The sequence below is a fragment of the Ascidia mentula genome, chromosome 3 (assembly GCF_947561715.1).
Source record: "Ascidia mentula chromosome 3, kaAscMent1.1, whole genome shotgun sequence".
NCBI lineage: Eukaryota > Metazoa > Chordata > Ascidiacea > Phlebobranchia > Ascidiidae > Ascidia > Ascidia mentula.
Genome location: NC_138568.1, coordinates 10,470,534 through 10,496,926, shown reverse-complemented (window position 1 = coordinate 10,496,926; position 26,393 = coordinate 10,470,534). Strand labels below are relative to the sequence as shown.

The 26,393-nt window shown below is 37.6% G+C and overlaps 3 protein-coding genes across 3 annotated transcripts; 1 reads left to right on the top strand and 2 right to left on the bottom strand.

Annotated features, from left to right (window-relative positions):
• Positions 1-140: 140 nt before the first annotated feature.
• On the bottom strand, positions 141-4,654 carry LOC145893879 (caspase-3-like). Its single transcript, XM_082982252.1, has 9 exons — positions 4,513-4,654; positions 3,887-3,926; positions 3,762-3,821; positions 3,041-3,203; positions 2,777-2,924; positions 1,839-2,017; positions 1,419-1,575; positions 900-997; positions 141-652 (listed from the first exon to the last, which is right to left on the bottom strand). The coding sequence occupies exons 1-9, from the start codon at positions 4,541-4,543 to the stop codon at positions 539-541; spliced, it is 990 nt and encodes a 329-aa protein (XP_082838378.1). The 5' UTR covers positions 4,544-4,654; the 3' UTR covers positions 141-538.
• A 325-nt stretch (positions 4,655-4,979) lies between these two features.
• Positions 4,980-13,515, bottom strand: LOC145893878 (uncharacterized). The gene is made up of 13 exons (XM_082982251.1): positions 13,313-13,515; positions 13,038-13,122; positions 12,768-12,815; positions 12,636-12,695; positions 12,419-12,509; positions 11,928-12,264; positions 10,749-10,899; positions 9,744-9,922; positions 8,778-8,946; positions 8,443-8,540; positions 6,796-6,969; positions 6,681-6,724; positions 4,980-6,495 (listed from the first exon to the last, which is right to left on the bottom strand). The coding sequence occupies exons 1-13, from the start codon at positions 13,349-13,351 to the stop codon at positions 6,075-6,077; spliced, it is 1,896 nt and encodes a 631-aa protein (XP_082838377.1). The 5' UTR covers positions 13,352-13,515; the 3' UTR covers positions 4,980-6,074.
• Positions 13,516-15,965: 2,450 nt separating this feature from the next.
• LOC145894303 (BAI1-associated protein 3-like) lies at positions 15,966-26,238 on the top strand. The gene is made up of 19 exons (XM_082982844.1): positions 15,966-16,587; positions 17,440-17,575; positions 18,039-18,182; positions 19,979-20,125; positions 20,286-20,495; positions 20,736-20,982; positions 21,167-21,370; positions 21,719-21,871; positions 22,177-22,415; positions 22,736-22,939; positions 22,999-23,065; positions 23,349-23,476; positions 23,679-23,867; positions 24,142-24,254; positions 24,346-24,505; positions 24,626-24,792; positions 25,055-25,288; positions 25,350-25,452; positions 25,764-26,238. Exons 1-19 carry the CDS (start codon positions 15,998-16,000, stop codon positions 25,983-25,985), a joined length of 3,657 nt encoding a protein of 1,218 aa, XP_082838970.1. The 5' UTR covers positions 15,966-15,997; the 3' UTR covers positions 25,986-26,238.
• Positions 26,239-26,393: the final 155 nt, after the last annotated feature.

Genomic DNA, 26,393 nt, shown 5'->3' with positions numbered 1-26,393 from the left:
CAAATCACCTCCTGCCGACTTTGTTTGCTTAGCAGTGCAGTTCTCCCACTCGCTGTAACAATTATTATCAGTGCCAAACTACTTACAACATGTACTGCCGAAAACTTGCTCGAAGTGAATGAAACCATGCAGTCACCAAACTACGCCATATGACTTTATTGTTAAAAACAACGCAATAACGTAAGAGCAGAAAATGAAATATAACATGCACGAAAACCAGAAGCAAATCACAGTTTAACTAGCTTAAGTGCAAGACAAGCATGATCATGTATTTTTTTCTTCTTTTTCTTGAGTTTAGTTATCAAAGTCAACATCGCAAAACACAAAGGGCATCAAAAATGTACAAAAACATTGCAATGAAGAGTTACAAGTGCAATATAAAAACTTAAAAATGTCCCCAAAATGGGTGGATCCGTCGGTTTCTTATTTTTACTAATTAGTCATAAAGGGCGCTATCATTTGATGGACATTACTATGCTTGGTGCAGTCTGACTTTGATTTAAACTTTTATGCAATCGACTGAAAATAAATTTGGTAATTAATCAGAGAAATGAACTTCAGCTGTCAGTCGTGACGTGATCGAAGGTATTTGCTTCATTTTTTGTTGAGACTGAAACTTAAAGGCCACAAATCGGTTCACTCTTGTAAGAATCTGCAATAAACAGTTACTTTGAACTTAACTTTTTGTTCAATTTTTATTTATTATCGTACATATCGCAATATACGATTAAGTTTGAAAGGTTTGTCTGGCTAATCAGGATAAAAATGATATATGATAAACATACTCTTATGGGAACGATCAGTATCAGTCACAGCGCTCAACGTATATCGTTTGGGCCGTCAATAGTATAGTTTGATCAACGAACTATTAATTTATAAAAAATAAGGCCAATCAAAACCTGCATGAGTTCAAGTTTTTTTCCATATAACTGCAAGCAGTAACATAGAGTCTGGATGTATGGTGACCCATCCTCGGTGTTACGCCATGAGTAGTAATCTGCAAGTGCAATTAGGAACGGTCAATTACTTCTGCTTATTTTCATGTCATTGCGACGCCTGTTGTTAATTTTTTGAACATAAAAGTCTTTTCCAAGGCTTTGTCAAAACGTCTTGCATAACTTATCTTCCAAATAGACGCAAAAACAGGTTACTACAAATCAATTTTGTGCAAAATATTCTAGTTTTTGTAAAAAGTTATCGTTAAAGAAGCGACTCGTTAATTAAAGAATATAAATTTAAAATGTATGAGCATATATTGTGGAAGCTGTCGGCAAAAATTGTTTCTAACTATTAGACATCAATTAGCAGCAATAGTTGCTGGACACTAATTGGTAGTCGCCAACCATTTACTTGGTTTAAAGTAAGTTAAGATGTTCACTTTTTTAAAAATGCCATAATCCGCTGTACGCAGAAACAACCTTCTGTGGTCGAGTGTGCAATGAGGAAGTCAGCTTCAACAGGTATGATGAAATGTTTAGTGCTTTCATCCACGCCGGCGTTCGATCCACCGATGGCGTCACATTGCACGTTATTGTAAAGTGGAGCTCCGTGATCTAGTTTTGTTCCCCTGCAAGCCTGTGTGGTAATTTGCTTTAATGACAAAACGTAAAAGAATTTACTCGACAAAGAGCCTGTACACGACTTTTGCTGACATTGCACATTCCTCTGAGTAATTATATCAATATAATAGTAATTACCAGCTCACATTGGCAACTTTTTTGAAGTCTGTAACAAACTATTTACAGATGTTTCGTAAGGTTTTTTATGCTTTCAAAGTTGCTTCAAGAATATTCGAAAACACACCTAGAATTTGAATCTTTTTGTTTTAACAAAAATACCTGAATGAAAAATAACTTGGGTTTTCCCGCCAAATCCGGGCATAAATCGGCTCCAAAATGGCGAATGAGTTCCTTGAGAGAATAAGATTTGTCTCTGGCATACAACCGATCTTCTTCGTCGCCATGCGTAAGAAAAGCACAAGCGAAACAAGCGTAATTGGAGAGATCAGACACAAGGCCTGGAAAGTTTGTTGGGTCGTTTTAGCATAAACTTAATGTAAACAACTAATTGAATTTAAAGACTCATTGGAGTAAACTTAATTTGACTTTCATACCTAATTAGATTGTGCTTGTATACTATTGTTAATGAAAAAATTAAACAACATGTTGTGACACTCCAGGTTTTTTAACCATTTCTTGTATGGCTTTGTAACACCCGCCCATTGCAAACCATATACATTGTGACGTAATGCCTTGTTGGCAGCAGTGCACAACTATTGCAAGCCCCGTTACGTGATGCATCGTATGTTTCTTTACTATCGACCTAAGTGTAAACATATCCCTATATTAAGTGCCAAATGATTTATTCACCGGTTGTTTTCTAGCAAAGTGATTCATTCAACATCCTGTGTTACCGGTGACAAGACACTGCTATTATTACTGAGACTCTACAAGCTATTATTCGGCTTGAAATTTGTTCACACAGTCTGATAATAAACTGTTTGTTGGGATTCAAGTGTTTTGCTGGTGAAATCGAGAGAGAGATATTTTGGATCGACAATTATAGAGACTCACGCTTTAGCGCCATCGAAGCATCATTAAGAGTTAGTCTACTGCAATACAGAAGGCAAAAACCTTACATCTTTGAAGTTACCTGTCAGGGCCTAACATCAATATAGGAATTAAATTACAAAGCGGATCGTTTATCATTAATTTATCGCCTGAATCTGAGCATATTTTTGACCACAGACAAAATAACGATATAATATTTTACTCACATTTGTCGACGAAATCAAATATTTCTCGCACAGTGAGATCTTCCATCACTTGAATTGTTTCAAAACCCATTAACTTGGCTGTTCGCTTAAGGTTAGCGGCATCTTTTCTTGAACCTTCTCGTGTTGATCGTGTTTTTACATCAAAGTTCTTGAAATATTGACAAATGAATAATCGAGTATTTTACAACAGTTCGGCATACCGGAAAATGCAACTATACCAAAATATTTAAAGTAAAATAGTCAACGAGTACAACAGTTTAACACCTCATGGTTGAATATGAAGAAACATCCGCGTTCCGGGCATCGCATCTTGTAAGAGAAATTTAAATCGGAATTTACATCCTTCTCCCTGGATGTAGACGTCTGTCTTGCTACACTTCCAATGTGTGGAACAGAGTCACTATCCACTGTGTCAGTTGAAGCTGGGCTGCAGTAAAATAAGTCTTTCATGCAGATTTTTGATGACATCAGGTTTTTAGGATGACAATTTTTTCGCTCCGTGGGGGCGACGTTTTAAACCAAACACTTTTGAAAACACCAATTCACAAAATATTTGACCCCAACCAGAATTTCAGACTAATGGCTATGCATCTGGTATTGATGGTCTTAAATTAGTCCAAAATAGTCCAGAAAACTTTGATGGAAACAGAGGTTTAGTGAAAAATAAACTATTTTTATCTATTCTCCACGTCACTATCGTCGCATTTGAATTCAAAGTAACTGGGAATCAAAAGGCAAATGAAAACATTGCACTGCAGGCATTTGAATCTGGCGAGGCTCAAGTCAGGTTTGAAATCAAATATGGACTGAACGTTTGTTTGTACATATCTGTCTCAATTTATATCATAATAAATATGTTTGGATCAATTGCGGTAACCTAAGTTTAACCCCAAAATACTCGACATCGCAATGTGACGTCACAACTATTCAAAAGAAAACTTATAGTCAGCTGCTATTTGTGGACAAAAAAAGTTTTCTTGCTTACCTGAAAAATTTCCGCATAAGCTCATATTCTGGGCTGATTTCGTCGTCTTCATAACGTGACCTGACACAAAATTTATAAAAGTTAAACCTCGTTTTCTTAAAAACATCAACGCGAACAAAGCTTACTGGTCTCCAGAAGGATACATCTCGGGTCGTAGACTGCACTCTAAAAACAACAAAACTGTTATCCAGTTGTAGCATGACGATTGCAGTGCGTGGTGATCTCGTTCGTGTAAATGACGTGCGTGGATTGTGTGGTTGGGAATGACGAATGTAGTGGGATGGTAGAATAATATGACTAAATATGATAATATTTGTTTCGGTAAACCAGAGAAATGCTGGTCATTTAAAATATCGAAATTATGGCCCTTAACGTTTTTTTTTACTACAGTTACATTTCATTTAACATTTTTTCGAAAAATAAAAGATTTTTTGGCACCTAATGGCGAGCCAGCAATGAGCGTTGTGTGCTGTATTTAGACTTGGACAATTTACACATTGTTGTTTGCTAAACTTAACCAAAATCCAACACAAGTATACATAATACATTATGTGCAATGGTATAAAATGCAAACAATTATTGAAGCAATGGAAGTTAAAAATTCTACACAGCATCTCAGTAGCATGGTATGATACCAAATTACCATAGTTAATTGCAGTCACGACCGGTTGGGACTATACTGTCTTAAAGGCAATGGCGTAATACTAACATTTAACGTGAAACTGAGATGTTCAGCTAATATGCTTTTTACCTGCTGCCCCTGTATGCTCCTTCCGTGGCATGCTTGTCTCTTAGCTGAATTTTGCGTGATCAAATAAAAATTATGTCGCAATTTGTGATCATTAGCCGTTCTTAACCCTGCCCAGCGTTGCGAAGTTAACTACACAAAACCCACGTCCTGCCATATGAACAGAGCGTGGTGGAGATGCCGGAAGCTTGTGTCATGACGTCACACGTCGCTTATAAACCTGCCAGTCGAGGTCACTTTGGGAGATTCAATATTCCTCCAGCATGTTGCATAGGGTTTAGATAGTGCTTTCGAATGCTGGCTTCCCAAAATACCCATTCCTCACCACACTTTCATGCATTTGAATTCCGGTTGCAACCCCTTAATGAGTTTTCGCTTTTAACTTCTCCATCAAACATAAAATTCAAATCCCAACAGAAGATTGGATTGAAGCTCTTCAGAATCAGTGAATATGCCAACAAGTCATATCATTGCAAAAATTGTTTTGTTTTATTTGTCAAGTAAACAAGTCAACAAAAAAAAATGATCGGGTACAATTAACCTTGGATTAATATTTCCAAAATCCTGTGTGGACATGTAAACATAAGTAACGTATGTTCGGCCATTACAGAAAAGTTGGTTTAGGAAACAAATGCTCACACCAAAACGTTCTTATTGCACCGAGTGCATTCTTGAGATGGCTTTCACAATAAAAGCTAAGCTTGTATGTCAACGATACATGTCTTTAAAATAGCAAAACTACACCAGCAATACGTTCACAATGAAAGCTTCAAAAACAATCATCACCCGGTTCTGAAAATAACGTAACATACTCAGTGAAGATCCTGTGCAGGTTTGAAATGTGGAAAAAAGCACAAATTTGGGTTGATTTGAAGTTTCAGAAACACCAACTCCGTAACGCACAAAAAGATCTTCACATTTATCATCTTGGGATTTTTACACTAAAAAACACGGTTGAAGTTCCTAAGGGAATCGTAACTGTTTTTGGCAAACCATTTCCAACAATCCCAAAAATTGAAGCATAATTCATACAAAATGTACAACTTAAAAGTAGAAACAGCGGAATTGTATTTATAGCTGGTTGCTTTTCAAGTGGTAAGTGCAAGCTATACGCACAAAAGGCACCGTCGGTTTGTCAGCCAGGCATTGAAAACTGGATGGTTTGGATTGTATGCTGGCCATTGATCTACGTCAGTAAAATAGGCGCGCAAAAACAGTGGAACGTCAGTAGGGCAAAAAATCTACAAGTTTAAGAACATCAAGTAAAACGCGTACAAACAAACATACTGCAAAAAGTTTTTACAGAATGTACCAGCATAAAAATGCTTGCTCGAACAAAAAACAATAAACTAGAAAAATGTACAAAAAATGTAATAAATATTCCTTAATCAGTGAAATGAAACTTATATACATATCGCATGAAAACTCAACATCAAATTGTCTGGGTGCGCTAAATAAGTTCTGTCCTCTATGAGGCAAACTTGCCGCGCAGCTTTTTCGTAAAAGACTTTCGCCATTTCAGTAGCAGCAATGAACATTCGGATTCAACGTGTGGTTTTTCACGTTCAAATGTCGGTTTCTAAATATTCTCTTCTTATTTGCATGTTGCCGACCTGCAGGCGTTGATCAGTGACCACCACTCGACTCGCATCCACCGGAAAACTTCGTCTGTGTGCGGAGTTGGATCGTGGTCGGCCAAAAGTAGGGGTGGTCTCACTGTGGTGCATGTGTCGGTCGGCTGAGCTACTGTAAATGTTTGTCGGAACGCTGACTTTGCGGAGGTTGTTGATCGGTAGAGGTTTGGACGAGGCAGAGGTACCAGGCACACAGAGGGTGTCATTTTTTTCTTCCTTTTTTGTGTTCTTTTTCGGGGGAAGCGGAGGAGGGTAGAAGTTGTCTGGTGGCGCCATAACGCGGGAAGTCCCAGCGGATAACTCTCGGTCGATAGGTGGCGCATCGGAGTTAGACTTAATTCGCGGGATACTCCTGTTAGTGGAATCAGGTTAGATATATTGCTTCAATGTTCTGTAAAACGATTTAACACGAATTTGCCACGATGGATGTTTACCACAACCCAATATGGAAATGTATGTTACATAATTTCAATTTAGGAATTTGTCAATGAAATCCTAAAGTTTACTGTTGAAATGAAAGCTCGTTAATAAACTTACTGAATGTTGTAGTTTCCATCGATTCTCCCTCTGGGATCTTCAACCTGAACAATGTATGCATTGCATTATAGAATGGAAGGCTACGTATAAACTGTGTAAATGACCGAGGGTTTACCTCAACCGGGCAGTGGTCGGTTTCGATTCGTTCCTCTCTTATCTTGCGGGGGAAATAGACCTCAGCAGTAAGTCGTGTGGTAATCGACGGAATCTGCTTTTTCTTATTCATTTTGTCAGTGTCCGAGGACGAATGAAATTCATAAGCAGTCATGCGATTGACTCTGGTCAAAATCTGAATGCAAAAGAACATTTTTAAATCACATGAGCAAAAAAGTTTCACTTCCGTGCTGTAAGCGACCCCATAACATTAGCAAAATAGTGGTTATTCCCAAAACGTTACGATCTATCAAACACATTTCACATAAAATCACTTTGCTTCATGCGCAATCGACAAACAAACCAACGGGAATATTAAGCAGGCAGTTATAAAATTTTATAATGCAAAGGGTAACAATTGGATCCGTTTTTTTTTTGAAGTTGCAACTCCAGTACGTGTTAAAACAATTTATATAAAATAAAGTTGGTTTTAATATCGTGTTGATTTAGCTTTCAAAGCAGACGTACTTGGGATATAAAAGTTACAATACCCCCAGTGAAAACTTTCCAGTGATTCAATAAAAATGATGATTCACCGTCAAGAGATGACAAACTCCGCGTTGAAGCGATGAAACGTTTAACACGAAATGACGTAACCAACGTTATCGCATATTGTCCGAAAGGATCCGACAAACAGTCTCCAGGATTGCGAGGCAGACAAGAAAAGAATCAGATAATCGCCATTACGTCACAAAATACAACCTGAGGTTTATACTCATTACAAAAGTCCAAAGCAACTAAACGTATCATTATAGAAGGAAAAGTTTCCTCAAACAATGCAAAATAGTGTGGAGTTACACAATCATCTACGACGTCTACTCACTGACGACATGAATATTGCGACACTTCCAGGCATTACGTCAGCAATTAACATACAGCGAGTAATAACGACAGGTGCATATTATGACGTAATTGGCCAACTGACATGTCGCAACACGCCCAACAACATTACCGTTTTCACTAGGGGAAGTCCCGCGGACAAGAGGGAAGGACGCTTGGGTTGGGAATATTGTGCAACGTTGCGACAGACGAAACGTCCCGTTTTAAGGTTCCCTTTGGTGTAGGTTTCGGCCACAGAACACGACATGTTTTGCCTAAAGTTTCGCAAACACACAATAGCGTGCAAAGCTGAGATATAGCGCGGCAATGTCAGAGGGAGGAACAAGCTTCTGCACCCAGGGAAATACCCTCGAATTGTACCAACAGGGGGTTTATGATATCAAAAAACGGAGGTCGCGACTCACGAGCTCGGCTTACAAACGCAAACAAAACCAAACATTCGAGAACCTGCAGTTACCAAACCTTACAAGGCAAATCTCCTAAACTCTAGTTTACAACAGGAGGATTCAAGAGTTGGAATCCACCCAGGTTATCAAAAATAGCAAACAATTCATGTAATCACCCAGTCAAACTTACCAGTGAAAATTTAGACAACCCAGTCCAAACTTTTTTTTGTAAAATGGACGAGGTGGCCTACGACCTTAACACAGCATTAACCTCATACCATCCGTAAGCCAAATTAAATATTGTGAATTATCTAGTTGGCATAACATATTTTATAAACTAAACAATAATTTATTACTGAACAATTTGGAATAAAAACACAAACCTGCATGAGTTCCATTGTATCACCCCATTTGTGCATACAAGCACACAGATTCTGAACAAATATTGATCCGTTCATTTCGTTTCTCCACGAATAATATTCTGTAAACACAAAACAATGTAACAAGAAAACCAAGTTTTTCCTAGTTGCAGTAACCTTCAGCACTAGTTTAACAGAAAATCGAATGACAAAAAAATAACATGACAATATTTTGGACCCTTTTTTTCAATATTTTGGAATTCAAGTTATCCAACAAAACATTGTTTTGTAGATTTTATTGATTTGTAGATTAATATTGACGACCTGTTCATTTCACCATCACACCCCACAAAACTAACCTGGGACAGTGGATTGCCCAATTAGAAAATCAGCTTCCACGGGAATAGTCTTAATCTGATCCAACACTCCATCCACACAATCGTTGGATGCAAGCCGTATTCCGTCAACTGCATCGCTTTGTACGCTCGGAAGCTGTGCTCCTTTATCAAGTTGGAATCCCCGACATGCCTGGACGTCATATTTACACATTTTTATGTGATAAAAAGGAAGAAATATTCGATGGAAAGTTACGCCTATTTTTTTTATCTTTTTGTCAAACCCCTTTTGAAAATGTGGGTAAGTCCAAATTGTAGCAAAGAACCCGTGCAACACGCACGCCTGTTCCCAATATAAATACAAGCACCCCCATACAGGAGACCCAGACCGTAGAAACGTCTATAAATAAGTATAACTGTCGCACCAAATCCCGTTTCAAAACACTGCGGATAGCAAACACCAAGCTCGCGTGCTGAGACTCATAACAGCACAAAGCAAACACGGCGTCACAATCCCAATCGACGAAGTCCCTCAGCAGGAAACCAAGCGTGACCCATTGCGCCATTGTGACGTAACACGGTAGCATTTGTCCACGTGACAATATTGTACTGATAGAGTTAATAAAATTACGGAACAGGGTTTTCACAAAAGGGGTCACAGTTGAATGGATTCATTTCACGAAGAGATTATTTGCGCAACAAGATGTTGAAAAAAACTAGTTCCACGTTCCGCCATAAAAGATGGTAAAAAACAAACCAATATTTCCTCAAAGCTTTTGGGTAAAAAGTAAAACAAATGTGACACGCTTGCACCTACCAGTAAAATTGCAAACTTGCTGAACAAGCGCCTTGCGAAGCGTGACTTAGCATTTTTAACAAAAATGATCCTGCTTGTCTTTTATAAATATTGGTTTAGATCGCTTACTTCGCGGTTACATAAGACGGACTTTTGCTGTTGCTAATATACCGGCGCGTATAAAATTCATTTACCTGAATAAAAAACATCTTCGGTTTTGCAGCCAGGGATTCGCATTTGTCTGGTCTGAACGGCCGAGTCAACTCTTTGAGTTCGAACTGTTCATCTTTCGCGTAGAGAACATCCTTATCTCCACCGTGCGTGAGAATACAAACCACAAGACAATCGTAGTTGCTGTGATCGGCCGTGGATACTGAAACAAAACAATTAGATCTTAAGGTTTTTCTAAATGCAATCACGACACTTAGTTGCACTGTACATTTACTGGCAGTTGAGAAAACGATATGCTGTGAGGGGAAAAACAGATTATAAACTTACGCAAGAAATTGTACAAAATATTTGCCAACTGGTATTATCGTGCTACCACGTGCCAAACTATGGGCGACTCGATGTTTATTGCAAAATATAACACATGTGCAAACAAACCCTAACGACCAAAACACGATCAGGTGTTGAGTTGAGTCCACGCGTAGTTATTGCAACATATAATGGGGTCAACAAACGCAAAAGTGGCAATTGAAAGAAAACCTTCTGATCCTAAGCAAATACTAAGCACGGGATACTTAGACCGTTAAAATCAATAGAGGATACGTGCGGACCAACTTGCTGCTTTGCTCGGCATAAAGTTCGAGCAAACACGAGTTGCAACACTTATATAACAAATGACATAATTATATATGTACACATGAGGCCTAGTATTCAATAAATTTACTGATATATGACGTCACGTCAATTAAATATCAACATATTGCATTGTTAAGTAAAAATGGGAGAGTAATACATTTGTAACTTCTTTCCAACATATTATTATTGGAAAATTTACCACAATCAAAACTTGCTTTTGAGTTGACTTGACGCCTTAAGGGACTTCGTAATAAGTTAACTTGTCCTGAGTTAATCATTGAAAGTCAGTTTGGGACCAAACTTCATGTTGTACGGCTGCTTTTTAGTAGTAATTAAACAAGGATTATTTTTTAACGACTATGATAGTAAAATGCAGAAAAATACGTCAAACTTACGTGTTTTTATCCACCATAGCATTTCCTCTTTGGTGCAATCATTAAATACACGAATGTATTCGAAGCCGAGATGTTTTGCTGTGTTTTGAAGATTGAGCGCATCTTTATCAGTCCCATTTCGCTTCAACAGTTTCAGGTGGGGATCAAAATTCTAAAAGGCATACTTGTGATTAAACCGCCTCAAAAAAATAAAATATTGCAAAATACGGCGCAACAATTCATTTTGGACTTTTAATCAGTGATATATTCGTAACAGCTGTGCTTGAATGTTCTGATTCTCGTATAGAAACAGAATTTACAGATCTGAAAATTTTCGTGTGAATTTGTTTTTAGGCAAATGACCCAATTTGAATGCCAAATTGCATACGTCTATTAGAACCTAAGCCACAATAAAAAATTACGCTATTTTCCATATATCGGCTCTTTGGTTGAAAATGCAATCATGAATAAGATTGCATTATCTTAACCATATTGTTTGGTAAACTTAAATAATATGCATTGTTGCCGAATTGTAACCTTTAAGGCAATAATAATTGCAACAATTGGTGACGAAACGAGGGTTTACTGTCAGTTGTAATGACCAGACATCATTAATACGCTACAGTACATCGTTGCGCCACAAATTAATACAACAAGACCACTGGTAATTAGCGCACTTCAGTGAAACATATTATTGCGCCAACTGACAATAGTGCAATTGTTGACATAACCATTTTACTTGCGTCTGTGTTATTGTGATTCAAAGGACAATTGGGAATTAGACGTAACAAGTTGACAAACGCAAAATACATCGTGTTTGAAAGTACAAGAGTTAAATGTGGCTTTTTTATGTGCACAATTATCTGCCAAAAAAACATGCCGAAGGTATGTCACAATATATTGCACATTCTTTTACATTTCTTAAACTAGAAACATTTGCCAAACATCCCAATTACCTTTTATAAACAAAGTTTTTTTGTAAGAAAAAGCCTTTACATATACACTGTTTCTTTTTTACAACTTGAACCTTTAGGTTATATTTATATGTATGTTTAAGGTAGACTTCTTGGCAATTAAATGAAATTTTACCAGCAATAATATTATGGTTTGGGGCGCAATATTGGTAGGTTATGTGTTGAATTTCATTTAAAAAGAACCCTTGTCCAGAAAATGGTAGTCAATACATCTAGACAATCTTACCATTTGGTTGAAGATGACAAAACAACCTCTTTCCATATGGTTCATGTCGTATTTAAACTCTTGCTCCACAGCAAGAAATGATGGTTGGATGGGTGCAGCGCCACTGATTTGACGATTAAACCCAGGAAGAGTTTGATCAGTCCAATCTGGGTTCGCATCACCTCCAGCGTCGGTAACATCACTTTTAGAATTTCTTGGTTTTGCTGCTACTTCCTTTTCAGCAATTGTCTTAAAAATATAATGCTGAACTGCACTGTTCGCATTCTCCGGTTTAAAAACAATTTCATCGCCATCTGATTCATCAAACACTTCTTCCAGAGTGATTTCTTTGTCTTGTCTGTAGGAAGAAAAAAGCCAAATTTCAAAATGTAAAATTTACATCCATTTGTACATTATATTAAAACAGGGGATGTTCTTTCTAAATATCTAAAAAAGAAGTCAACTATTTTCAAAGTAACACAACTTGATACAAACAAACAAAATTCACTGACGCAAAACTTCCGAATAAAGCTTCACCACCAGACACTCCTTTGGTCGTTAAGGAAAGATGTCGAGGAGGTTGTTTGTTTAACAAAACTGGACCTGAAACCCCAATGGTCAACACATTACTTCACATAACTTTCTAAAAAATTTTAATGAGAATATACAAACTCTATAAATACGCCTGTCAAAAGGTTTAATTTGTGTAAAAGTTGTAACAAGGCAAACCTGCTGGTTCTCGTCTGTCTGACTCTTGTGGTGGTGACATAGGTGGGGTTGATATATCCTCTGAAAAAATTTGTATAAGCCTTTTATTTAGTGAAACTAATCGTCAAAATGATATTATGAATACAGCAATACCATATGCAAATTGTATGTCTTGATGTAATTCATCATCCAGTCCTGGTCCTAAACATACCAACAAAAGAATAAAAAATAAAGGTAATGTAACAACAATTCTTATAGTTGATATTATTGAGAACTACAACCAGATGTGTTTTAACTATAGAAAACACAAATTTTGGGCATCATTGAATATTCTTTTACCTACTGTAGGCAAGAAAAAAAATCATGCTGGATATAGAATTTTTAAAATTCCGCAAAAAAACCTAACAATTTTATTTTTTTTACCTGTTTGGTGTGATCCTGGTGCCAAATAGAGAACTGGACTTCCACTAAAACCTCCAGCATCAGTCACATCCTGTGTTTGGGCACTCTGAAAAAAGTAAATTGTAACCGCATTAGTTTCTTAAAATTCATAGATGATATTGTAAAATAAATTATAGATCAAGTTAAAGTGTTTTCAATTTAAACATAGACAAACAGAATTTAAAGTCACAATGCTGATCATATTAAAAGTTATCACAATAATGGAAATAGTGGATGACAGCTAAAAGAAAACTTACATAAGTACCACCCAGGTCATTATCGCCTGGTGATGACATTTTTCTCCACAGTCTTCTTGTTGACAAAATTCAACTTTGTTGTGTGAATAAGAAGGTAACGTAATGATATTAAAGCTTCTTGCTAATAACTGTCAAACAAATTCAAAATATTTTGGCTGAATTGACGTAAAACGTTAGATCGTTTGTAGTCTCTTCTTGGCTGATTTACTTCTTTCCTAAAATTATGCTGTTAGGCACAACTGCCCTTCTGATTATAAAGGCGACAGAAATGTCGCAACAAAGGAACTACGATCACCTGATTGCTTTCACGACGCCACGGCTAAATTGAATGACGAACACCTGAGAAAGTCAGTCAGTCAACTGGAAATTATACGGAGTCAACTTGCACTTGATATGGATGAATGGCTGAGTGAAATTACCGTGAAAAAATATCTCAAGCGACTTTTTCGCAAAAGTTTCAAAAATGCTTTTAAAGTATGAGTGGCATATCCTTGGTAGTTGAAAAAAAATATTAAAAAATTAATGTAATAACTCTAATCTGAGTTTCATTTTAGTTAACATGATTACGCGTACTGTAGTTTCAACTTTCAACCGTGGTCAACAAGGTCAATATGCAAATACAACCATAGAGTGCAAAAACAATCTACAATTCTATTTTGATGAATTCTCGGAATTAATTTCATAAAAAAATTATAATGCTTGGTATGTTTTCCCGTTTGCTATTGGCCGTCCACACGTTTATTTTGTTAAATGAAAACAGTGTTGTGCAATAAAACATAAAAACATTGAACGAACATATAACCCACAATAACCCGCAGTTATTGTGGTAAAATATAATGATTTTCTTTTAGCATGGCATACTCATGTGAGTATTCTATGCTCCTACGTTTTGTTTTAGGAGTATCATTAATAAATTTGTTTTTACGGTTTCTTATGCTTTACCGTTAATCAGTTGTACAATTTAATAATTTACACCTTAGCTCAGTATACTTTCTATTTGGATGGACAAAACCGCTTGGTGCCGCTGCTGAATTGTTATGATGGCACAATAACAGTAATTAACTAAAAGTTAACGTATTGACAGCAATGCCTGCACACAGGACATGCAGAAAAGGCGGTTCAATAATTTTGCAGTGCATTCAAGTACTCACACTAACGAATACCCTTGGCGAATGCTTTAGCTGGATTTGTTACTTGAATACCGAAATGAATGAACATGGAAATGAATACAAAACTTTTTCGTGCAAGACATGGACGTATTCCTTTTTTTCGTTTTATCGAACGCCACAACTGCATTGACTATTTAGTTTCCAAATGCAGCGTGGTGTATGTGTATTGTTTCCTTCGTAGTAACCGAGTGACGCATATGATGATCGGCAAGTGCTCAGAGGGATGGGGTACGTCATACATCCGTAGTATAGCGAGAAGCATTGTTCCGAAATGCAAAGTGTGTTTCCCTAAACAGTTTAAGAAACGGAAAGGGTTGAAAACAGATAAATTGACAAGGAAAACGCTATCTTTCGTCATGATTTTACTTCTAAATTGAATTTCAAGCAAGACAGCTCAAAACTTATTTTAATCAGTTGTATACAATTAAGCCAAACAGAGAACCAAATGTTAAATGCGCCTTTTTAATAATTAATCAGACGATTTCGTACGATTGTGGTTAGTCGTGAGCTTCTTTTTGTTTTAATGGGCAAATGGCAAAAAAATTCTAAATCCAGGCAAACTGAACCAATTTGGAATGTGAGAAATGACTGCCTTTTTCAAACGCTAATGAATAAACTGCCATAGCCGACTGATGTGCTGTTTTGGTGTTCACGAGGGTGAATTGATTCCTTTTTGCGTGTTGATTGTAAAGTATGGAAAAAAGGAGTATTTGTTCAGTCATTCTTGGTAGGCCTTATGTAAACATACTAAGACCGAAAGTTAGATATCAAAGATTCTTTTTAGGTGACAGCACCTGTGCACCTAAAAGAGACAGGGGTTTAGTAAGAGCTAACAAAAGAAATGTGGCTTATGCCATTTACTTGTAAATACCATAAGGCTTATGTCAAAAGAGATCAATAATCAAATCAGTTAATCATTGTGCATTCTGGTTGCACAAATTTAGTAATCGGTAATCTATTTTTTCTTGACTGTGCATGCTTACAAGGGAATACCGTGGGATGAAATTTGTTTTGTTAACGACCACTCGCCAACAATTGCTCTCGAAGAACCAATGCGTTACGTATAAAATGAGTAGGCGATGATGCTGCTAGAAACAGTCAAACACGCACTGAGTAATAATAGCACACGAAAGCTGCAACACTACGTAAGTTAGCAGTTTAATGTTAATTGTAGTGGTAGATAAGCGTGAACCTGATCAGCATTCGACTATTGTTTTGTATTTTTATGTTCAAAATCCTGCCAGAAAGTAGGGACAATTAAACCACAATAGCTTGTGTTTGATCACAAATGGAACATTCTTTGTTGGTAAATTCAGCTTTTCTCTGATTGTTTTTTAGTTATAGTTGACAAAGTTTACAGATTGCTCGAGCGTACAGTCAGACTGTACCACGCCTAATGTGTAAATACGTAAAACCACACATAGTCAGTAGAGCATCACCTTTGCTGGTTGTTTGCATAGAAAGCTTTTACTTTTTTCCCCAACTACAGTTTTAAGTTAGGCATATTCCCTGCAAAATGTTTCGCAAAAAGAAACTCGCAAACACGCGGGGCAGGCGCGAAAAGGACATGGGTCCTGACAGGACACCTATGCGGGACCTTCTCAGAGAAGGCATATTTCGAACTGAACTTTACAGCAAACTGCTTGAAGTTATTGTCAACCGATTACAAAGCCAAACAAAAGAAATATCAGAAAGTGACTTGACACTGTTCGTACAACAGCTTTTCCGCGTGCCAGTAGATGAACACCGAAAACTGCTTGAAAAGGCAAGGAAGAATGGCCTATCTCAGCAGTGCGTGGTCAGGGTGCACGTACAAAAAGCTGAAAAGCTAGCCGCCAAAGACTCGAATGGCCTGTCTGATCCTTACTGTATGCTGTCCGTACTTCGGAACGCCCAGTTCGTGAACTTGCAAACCGCAAAATTGAGTGTTGTCAAGTCAACAAGTGTTAAGGAGTCCACCCTTAGCCCTGAATGGAATGAAACATTTGATATATTTGTTCCTCGTGATGAAATTGACGATTGTCATGTGCAAATACAATTGTGGGATTATGATGGAAACATCCAAGGGTCCTCGAAAAAGTTGCGAGGCATGAAAGGCATGGGGAGGTAAAACTACAATGTATACTTGGTTTTCGATATTGCATGAAAAATTCCTGTTGCATGATGATTGTACTCCTAAAATCTATCATATTCATCATGACTATCTGTATAAAGCCACTCCTTGTAACGACACTTCTATAAAAAAAATCGATTTATAAGTAACGGCAATATGTCCTATGTCCCATTCCACGTTAAACCACTTGAGCGTAAACGCTCTGCAATTAACTTACAAAGCGGATTTATTGGCCTGAAGGGTGTTTTGGCACAATGGATTGCCATCGTGTTTAAGGATTGGTCGCTTGTAATTTGGCCAAACTGTCGATGATTTGTTTTTTATGCGGCAATGCAATACGGTTTATGAGCACAATGCGTAGTCTACAATTTAAATACACTACACACGTAAGCGCAGTTACATGATATATTGGATATGCCTGGATACGTCAATAACAGGAAAATATAATTATGATCATAAAGGAATGCAACTACACTTAGTAAAAATATAACTCACCAAGCACAGTAATATTAGCTTGAACAATTTCCAGTTCAGTTGTTTAGCGAAAATGCGGATGTAAAGTGGTGTGCGGAAAGATGACAAATCCATCATTACTGTAGTGAACTCATATACTGCACGTATAGTGCGATCATTTTTAAACGTCACTGCTTTTCAATATCACATTGCAGTTTATTTTGCATATTCTACAAAAAAAGTTATACAACTAAAGTTTCTTACAACTAAGAACACGTTAGATTTTAATAATAGCCAATAGAACACGACGGATTTCTATTTCGTCATAAAATATTAACGGTCACTTTGCCGATTAAAACATTTCATTCAACACTAATTGTTGTTTGGAACAGGAAAATGAAGGAAGTAGTTACAAACAAGGATGACGAAGAAGATGACTTCATGGGTTTCAACTCAGTTCCTCTCACTAAAATCCCAACTGAAGGTCTGGATAGTTGGTTCAAACTCCGACCCGTTCATGCTTTACAGGTGACACCACAAGTTTATTACATGCAGTCGCACATTTGTCCACAATACGTTTCGGGCTGTGGTGGTTAGACTATTATAAGATTCGGAGCATATATACAATTGCATTTTGGAGCGTATGCCCTTCACATGCATAATTTACTTTGCTTCATTTGGCACGAGCTTGCATTCGAGAGGCGCGTCAATAACGTGTATAAATGCTTGAGTAAATGGCTCTGTGAAATGATTGCTGGTTCTGCACACAAGTGTTTTACACTTACTTCATTTCCTTTGCCTAATAAATAAAATAAATTTTAATCGAAACGCAAACCTTTAGCATTTGTTTTTGTCGAATATTGAGCACCAAAAATAGTTTTAAAAAAGTGAAAACTTGAGTCGTGACCAACAGAGCGGAACAGAAATTTATCTACACACTGCAACCGAAAACAGTGATGACGGTTTTGAAACCAAAACTTTTGCGTTTCAGAAAGTAAGCGGTCGCATTCGATTCAAACTCGAATTCAACCCTCTCGTTCATTCTCCTGGTGACGCAAAGCATTCCGATGACGTCATACTGGCAGCCCTTTTAACTGCAGTCGTGGATCGGGCCTACGCAGACTTCGAGGCAAAGGTGCTTATTTGAGGATTTCAATTAATCAGCAGGTTAAATTTAACTGGAAAACACAATAGTAATGATCACTATATATTACCCATGGGGTTGGCTGAATAAACCCAGCAATCATACAAGAAAACTGCACATTTTCGTGCTGGTTCATTTTTAATACCGGCAAGAGACAACCAACTCGTGTGATAAAAATAACATACAATACTGTCCAAGTTCTTTCCACATTTATGACAGATTGTTGCATGTACAATGGTCGTTTCAGTTACTGTGCATTGACATGGCGCGCACTTTAAAGCAATATGATTATTTGCCATCTTCCGGGTTAGTCATATAACCTACTCATTACCGCTGTGCGGAAGGTTTTGTTTAAGCGCAAACGATTGACTTTAAGCGACCGCCTTTTGGTCCCAGCCCAGCTTATCACTCCCCCACTTCCCGCATTACGTGCAAAAAACTGTGAAAATACATCAGGCTCAACAATAGCGACATCGTGATAGTTTCGCTTTCTTGTTCTTCCCCACCACAATGGCAATATTATGTAAGTTCAAAGAACTGAAATATATTTCACTCAAAACTATAATTAGTTCCCTTCGTGTCTGTAAAGCAAAAGAGTTTCAGGCGAGTTATTTTGTTTACTTTTTATGAAATATTCATATTGTCTCTATGACATATGCCCAAATTGTGAAGTTTAACGAAATAGCGAGCCGGGTTTTCGCTTCTCTTTAAACAGTGATTGTGATCAGAACCTTCACAACTTTTCAAAAAAACTTGTCGAACATGTTCATGCTTGTTGCTTTTGTGCGAATATTCGAATACGTCACTGCGTGTAAATAGAACTAGAAAGCGAAAAAGTGACGTCATGGCAAGTTCTTGAAAGAACTCACACCCGAGGTTAATTACAATAACCTTTCGAAACGCGAACGCAGCAAAACTTCCTTGTCGAGGTCTGGCGTCTGGTGTGTGCGGCCTGGCTATTGTCGACAACCATGTTACCTCAGTCTGAGGTTTCACCCGGGCCTTTGTTTGCTTCGCTCAAATGATCGTATGACGATTGCGCTGTCTGGCACCCCAAGTCAAGTTTGCAGCCCTGAGTTTTAGCGAAGGCTCTGATATATTGTTATTCATTAACTTTCCACTTGAAACTCGAAATCCTAAATAACAGCAAGCTGGTGTGTTTAGAAACTTTTACTGTTAATCTGCGATTTTTGTTTTTTTGTCGCACAAACGGTTTTATTCAGTATTCAATTTTATTGTTAGTGTATATTTCAAATAACATTTGCCACCTTCATCCAAATTGTTATTCGCATATTCCAAATATAACCAATTGGTCCATTTTAAACAACATTCATATGTTACATTTTCTGCAAGTTTCGTACTTGCGGGTTTAATATAAAAATGTGCAAGCAATATCAAAAGGCTCTCGATGTGAGCACGCAGTAAAATCACGCAACTGCTTAAAATGGCCTTCAAACTTATCAGCGAGCAAACAGACTGTGTTGACATGCGAGGGTTTCAGAACCTTGACATGACGCAAAGCATGGTTATAGTGGAGCTGGTGAGTGGCTAAACTAAAATAAATATTGTTGAAATCACCAGCTATATGTGGTGGTGACCATGATTTCAGTGGGTTTTTGCGATGAGCCACATAAGTGGGTCGTTAGCTGTCAAACTTGTATCGGGTATGTGGGTGGTTTGCGCAAAAACAACTGAACCAACAAAATTGTTGGACCCGATTAACCACACTGTTGGCAATATGTTTTTTACATAGGCAATTGCACATAATTAAAGCAAATATTAACTAGAGAGCTGAGGGAAGTACTGAGGAGTGGGACGGTAAGCTGCCTCGATTCGGCCAAACCCTCATTCAAGCGTTTTCCGAACAACATCTTGTAAAATTGCTTACGCGCGCCATCGTGCGGTGGGAAGTCTACATGGGGATTCACCTAAAGGTTGGAAAAATAAAGATTCTTGTTTATTTTGAAAACGATGTAGATTTGAATCTGTAATATGTTAGTTAACTGGTAAGTACAAAGAAAGAAAATTTGCTTCTGTGATCAATACTGATTACAATTCAGCATATTACCTTAAAATTGTTTCTTGTGCTCATAGAACGAAATCGGCTTGGACGCTCTGTTCATGGATGGTTTATTGAAGACCCTTGAAGCGAACAGTCAAGATTCACAAGAACAAGAAGCTTCGAGCGCAAACATTGCTCCGAGCAGATTCACGGTTGATGCTCTCGGCGTTTCGTTGTTCGACTTCATCAAAAAGGAACTGACAAAGATAAAGGATCACCGAAACGTGTTTTCTGCGCAACAGGTTAGTATTTGCCAAAATTTAACCAGCCACGCAACTTCAAAGTTTAGTAAATTGCTTTATAAATACAGAGTTCACACTAGGAAGGTTTTTGAAAAGCAAAGTCTCGTCAAGTGTCATCTTTTATAGACACGTGGGCATTTTAGTGACACATTGAAAAACAAGTTGTTGACAACAAACAATGTTCAGGTTGACGTTTTTCTCTTCCTATATTAATTCATTGCTTGTTTCGACTTGTTGCAGAATAATTACATCATAAATCTTGGTAACCTGCTTCTCATCTTCAAAAAAATTCGCAACATGAATTTATACAAGAAACTGCACAAGCGCACCCCCTCCCCGCCAACAAGTCCTGACGTCAGAGATGACGTCATCGCTTCACTCGTCGAGGGAACTGAAGATTATTACGTGACACTGTATGACAAAATGCAGGATGAGTCTTTGGAGGAACAGGATGGCGAAACCAGTGGAGATGAATCTCCGTTTGGAGGTACGTATTGTTTACATGTCATAATATAAACCTGTAACGCCAGTCATATCTAAAACCAACACTAAATGCACGAAACTTAGTGTTAAGTAAGTGCCATGTGTCACGATTTCAACATCATAATCTACTGGTAGGAAAAGCAAACATAGGAAATCAATATAAATCCATTTTTTTATACTTGTGTTAGGCCAAGAAGCAAGAATATTCATACGGATCGCCGAGCAGCTGTTCAGGGATCTTTCGTTCGGACAGACGATGTATCACGGGATTTTTGCAAAGATTCTCGACATCGATTATCATTCATACATTTTCCGGGTGGTGGAAAAAAATCTCGCCAAGGATATTAGCGAGATTATGTACAAAGTCAATAAAACGCTCAGCCTTATTGACGGTGAGGATCTCGTATTTGTCACTACGTACGATGGTAATTTATTTTCTAAACCGCTTTTTGAAAGCATCTATTTAAGATTATTTGTACATAAGATGCTTATTTTTTTTCAAATTAATGGCTAAGTTGGTATTTCTCTTTTTAATAAACGCTTTTGGCCTATTTTTAAGAAGAAGACTTATTTATTTTATTTGAAGTGCACACGAAAAATAATTTTTTACAGTTTTAAACTGGATTGAAAATGAAAAAAAGTTTAAACGTAACACTTTTAGCGTATATAGTTTTCAATTTCTACAAGTTTAATGAGAGTACAAAAACATTAAAAAAAAACTTTTTGGCTTCTTTTGTCAGATCCGAATAACGTCGAATCGGAAACGAAGAGCATTCTTCTGTTCAGACTCTACCTAACTATGAGGGATCTTTCCAGTCTTGCAAAGACCGCAAAAACACTGAACATAGAAATCAGATCCAACTCAGCGCGATCTTCCATTAAATCTGATACAAGTAAACATAGAAGTTAAAAATTTAAAATTTTTGAAAATTACTATAGATGACAATCTAAATTGTGTCTTTTTTATCTACTTTTGCTGAACTCCGACATTATTTCTGATCAGTAGATTTTCTTGGGTGAATTCGACCTGTAGATTGTTGGAAATTTTGGGAATCTAGCAGAACTTGTTGATGCCTTGCATTGAAAAGGTTTAAATTCCACTCCTAACTTACATAATATTACGACTTAACAAACATAAAGTGTAAAGAATCATCAAAATCCTGCCATAATTCACAACATTAAATCTCGACGTTTACAGGCAACGTCAGCGAAAACGGAATCACCGTTACGGATAGTGCCGATCCGAACCGAAACACGACAGATTTGTCTCGGTATTACGACTGGTTCCGACCCACAGTGATTCGATGGCTTCAGATGTCAAGAGGACGAACTCACGATAGACTCCGCAAGGCAGTGGCTCTCGATAAAACAGTAGCAGTTGACGAGATTGTGAAACACACTTCATCTGCTGTGGATACGATCGGATGTTTATCCGGGATAAGTATTTTTCTATTGTTATGTAACATATTATATATGCTTCCTACAAAGCAGAATTTTTCTAATTTTTACCGAAAATCTTCTTTTTTAACACCCATATTGCATTTTTTTAGGAGCTTTGTTGTTTAATCTTGTAGTGGTGCATTTAATTTGTTTTTGCTTCTGACTTCTATTTCACTTGTAAAATTAAAATATTACGCGCCCACCAAAAAATAACAAGCGTATAAATACATTAGAGATAGCTTTTACATAAAGCTCATTACTTTTGAGCCGAATTATTTCCGAATACCAGATTTATACCTTGGCCTATGCTTTAGCACGTGGTGGCATTCTGGAAGAGTTTAAGTTGGCCGGACCCTGTTGATGCTTACACTATCGCACTTCGTATGACCGACGACGTTGCGAACGCCATTGAACGTTACGCTGATCTCGTGCATAAAAAGCTTAAGGAGGTTGGATTCTTCGATGACGTGGGTCGATTCGACGTCACTGAGGAACTATGTTTGACCTTGAATAACCTACAGGTGTTGTTTGTGCCAGCTATATAAAGCTCATAAATGATTACGCATACTTTTATTTGTAGTACGTCAAAAGTTTCGTTGAAAATCTTCCAGAGAAAATGGAATTCGAAGCTATTGCCAAAAGTGTTGGTGAGAAAATGAATCACCATGTTTTGTTTGTTTATCTTGCAAACTAAATAATGGAATGTTTGTTGTTGATGACAAATAAACATAACCAGTATTTGGACAATACTGAAATATTTGTTTGACAAAAATCTTCATTTTGCCAAATATTTGTTACAATTCTTCGAATGCATTTTCATGGTACATCATGGCAAAATACTCTGACAGAATCACGATGAGAAGTGACTTAAATTTGATTAAATTTGCCTGAATTCAAATGCCCAGAATGATTTTTTCAATTTGAATCCAGATCAACATCCTGAGGGGTTAAACGCCGATCGTGTTCTGACCACATTCAAATCCCTCACATCTGTCGCCAAAATTGGAATGGACAAAAAAATTCATTCCATCACGAGTGTGGTCGGCTCCAAAATGAAGGTGTGATTAGCTGATAATATTGACGGGTGTTTAAATTCCTTTACACAAAATTTCGAAATCTTTTGTTGGTATAACTGATTAGTGTGTAAATGTATTGTTGTATTGGTTTTGTCTGGTATTCGTCTGTTTTGGCGGAAAAAAACAGCGACCAGAATTACAACGCTCTGGGAAGTGAAAAAGAACTTTTCGTTATTTTTTTCAGCCGGATATTAGAAGGTTTTTGCGAAATTATGCCCAGCAAGCAACCAGATGTGGGTACGGAGCAGATTTCCATCAAAACCAAGACCCGGCCAGTCGAAAAAAACTTCTTGGTGCCGCTAATGTAGCAGTGCGCCCTCTAATGGAGTATTTACACGAAAACACGAGGACATTACACGAATGGTTGTGTGAAGTAAGTTGGTAAATCTGTCCAGGGATGTTTTTTTCAATTTGGTGTAAAAATAGTTAAGGACACATACTCAAATTGTGCAAATAAAATGAAAAAGTTGGCTGCAGTTATTTAGGATGCGATAGAATCAATATTTCATAAATAAATCGACGTCGTTTGTTTTTTTGAATCACTACGACACGACTCAGTGTAGGCCTACTATCCCGATATGCTTGCTGTTTGTAATGAAACATAAATGTTTTTTTTTTACTTCTATACGTTTTTTTTAAATTTTCAGCCCAGCTTCAAACAAATCCTCGAAGTTTTGTGGAAAGTCACTGTCCAAAGTTTCCGCAAGTTGGCGCTCTCTGAATACGCGGAACATCGACCCTTTTTCTTCTTCCAATGCAGGTGCAAAGAGTTCCATTATAAACATGTCACTAAAACATACATCAGTTCGGTTGTAATTAAAGAACGAATACAAGTTTACTCATTTTCTTAGACACGTTCTCAATCATCATTTCGTTGACTTTTTCCACGCTGAGGGATCTGGGATTTCTATGAACCGCATGACTAGCAGTGAAGATTACCGCATTCTTGATTCGGAATTGAAAATGAGATGCGCCAAAACACAAGACCTGATGAGACTTTTCTATATGCAGGTTGGCTTAGTCTGCCAAGCATGTGAAAATAAAGTCAATATCCTGTAATAATTGAACAAATACTGATGCGGATTTGTGTCTTGTTCAATAACACTATAGGCAACCTTACACTGTTTACAGATGTACGACGAACAACAGCGGCTCGCAAGCAACCCCTTGTACGGATATATAAATGTGCACGCGTGGTACGACCCATTAGGAGAGGAAATCAACATTGACGTCATCAGTGCACATGAATTGAAGCCGCTTGACGTGAACGGGTTAAGCGACCCCTTCGTTGTCGTAAAGTAAGAATTTTCGCTTTGAAATTCTTCAAGTTCCAGTATGTATCAAATGAGAAATTACGAAAACTTTTCCTACGTCATACTCTGCTCACAACACCAACATTACATTATATATTTTATTCATGTGTGAAAAAGATATTTTTCTGCAGCTGGGGGGTATTTCATAACATGTGTCGAGATTAAAAATCATAACGGCGGGAATTGTCGTTCCATCCGGGGTCGCTACATAAATTCACTGCAGCGAATCAACCGTGCTATTTTGCAGAATTGCTCCCACAATGATGTTTCGACATCTCAGAGAAGAACAAACCCTTGTTGTGAAGAAAACTCTCGACCCCCTGTTCGATAATGAGAGTTTCGTTTTTTCGGTATCGAAGGATCTAGTGCAGCTAGATGGCGCTGTCCTGCTCATCACCGTTCTTGATCATGACGTCATCGGCGCGAATGACCTTGAAGGCGAGTCGGTGCTTCCCCTAAACATGCTGGACGGGGTTCCAAGGTAGGTGTAAATATTTGTAAAAACTTGATGTTGTTCAAAACCTTTCACTGCTTTCCCTCAGTGGCTCAAACGGACAAACGAACAAAATATCTCGAAATTTCCGTCTTCCGCTCACACAGCCCGGACTTTGGTGTACCAGAACTAACAAACCGAAATCCAAACAGGTAACGTAAATTTTTTACTCATTTCTGGAACAAGGTGTTTTGCAAAGATTCAAGTAGTGTAAATGTACGGGTATTTCGACACCCTGTGTCGTTTCAAAATCAGTTTTCTTCAACAAGTGTCATGACGAGTATTTTTGTTCAGATAAAAAGGGATTGAAATAAAGTATTTGATAAACCCATAACAAACAGTAACAAAACAGTTTGATCGTTTGAAAGGCAAAACATCCTTTTCTTGTACATATAATACTACTTAAACTCCTGTTGCCCCACAATATTTGCTCGTAAAATAACTGAAATGAACTTGACCTCAGGTTCGGGAGGCGAACTTGCAACACACAATCAGTCAAACACTTTCAAGTTTGAGTTCGTCTTTCTCGGGTTTGAAACTGAACGAGGACGGACTTGACTTCGAGTCAACACAAAACGCAAGCCCACTTATTCTCATCAGTGCAAGGTCGAGTTTTGATAAGGATGCGGATGAGTTTGCTCGCACGAGAAAACGCATAAAATCGATCGCCGAAATTGACGAGTGATTGGTTTATTTATTATTCAGTTGAACTTCTTTGTTATCGTGATTAAATTCCCAATGCCAGTTCCAATTTATTTGTCCCGAACCTGGTACTCTTTGGTCGTGTTTGTTATTGTGTTCTGCTTATGTCTCTGTGATCTTATTTCTGCGTAAGTATTCTTAATATATAGTAAGTTAAATGTGAAATAACCGCACTACAGTCGCTCCATTCTGTGCTGCATTTAACATAACGATGAACTAATGAGTAAACTCGTCTACGCAATCGTGTGATTCTTATCAAGGAAGTGCAGTGATAGCTATCTGTCTGCAGCTCTCAATGAATAATACTGGAAACAATTGCACGTTCTATTCCAAAGACGTCATATACAGCAAGTAATCATATTTTCTCAAACAAGCAAGCAGTTCATTGTAA

Excerpts from the sequence above, each read along its gene's own strand:
- LOC145893879 (XM_082982252.1), bottom strand. The coding sequence starts at position 4,543 with ATGCCACGGAAGGAGCATACAGGGGCAGCAG. Across the intron at positions 2,925-3,040 it reads TCTTCATATTCAACCATGAG|AACTTTGATGTAAAAACACG; the intron begins GTGTTAAACTGT and ends CAATATTTCAAG. Across the intron at positions 2,018-2,776 it reads ATTTGATTTCGTCGACAAAT|GCCTTGTGTCTGATCTCTCC; the intron begins GTGAGTAAAATA and ends CAAACTTTCCAG.
- LOC145893878 (XM_082982251.1), bottom strand. The coding sequence starts at position 13,351 with ATGTCATCACCAGGCGATAATGACCTGGGTGGTACTTAT. Across the intron at positions 12,696-12,767 it reads AGACATACAATTTGCATATG|AGGATATATCAACCCCACCT; the intron begins GTATTGCTGTAT and ends AAATTTTTTCAG. Across the intron at positions 8,541-8,777 it reads TGGGCAATCCACTGTCCCAG|AATATTATTCGTGGAGAAAC; the intron begins GTTAGTTTTGTG and ends TTGTGTTTACAG.
- LOC145894303 (XM_082982844.1), top strand. The coding sequence starts at position 15,998 with ATGTTTCGCAAAAAGAAACTCGCAAACACGCGGGGCAGGCGCGAAAAG. Across the intron at positions 16,588-17,439 it reads GGCATGAAAGGCATGGGGAG|GAAAATGAAGGAAGTAGTTA; the intron begins GTAAAACTACAA and ends TGTTTGGAACAG. Across the intron at positions 25,453-25,763 it reads ACAAACCGAAATCCAAACAG|GTTCGGGAGGCGAACTTGCA; the intron begins GTAACGTAAATT and ends ACTTGACCTCAG.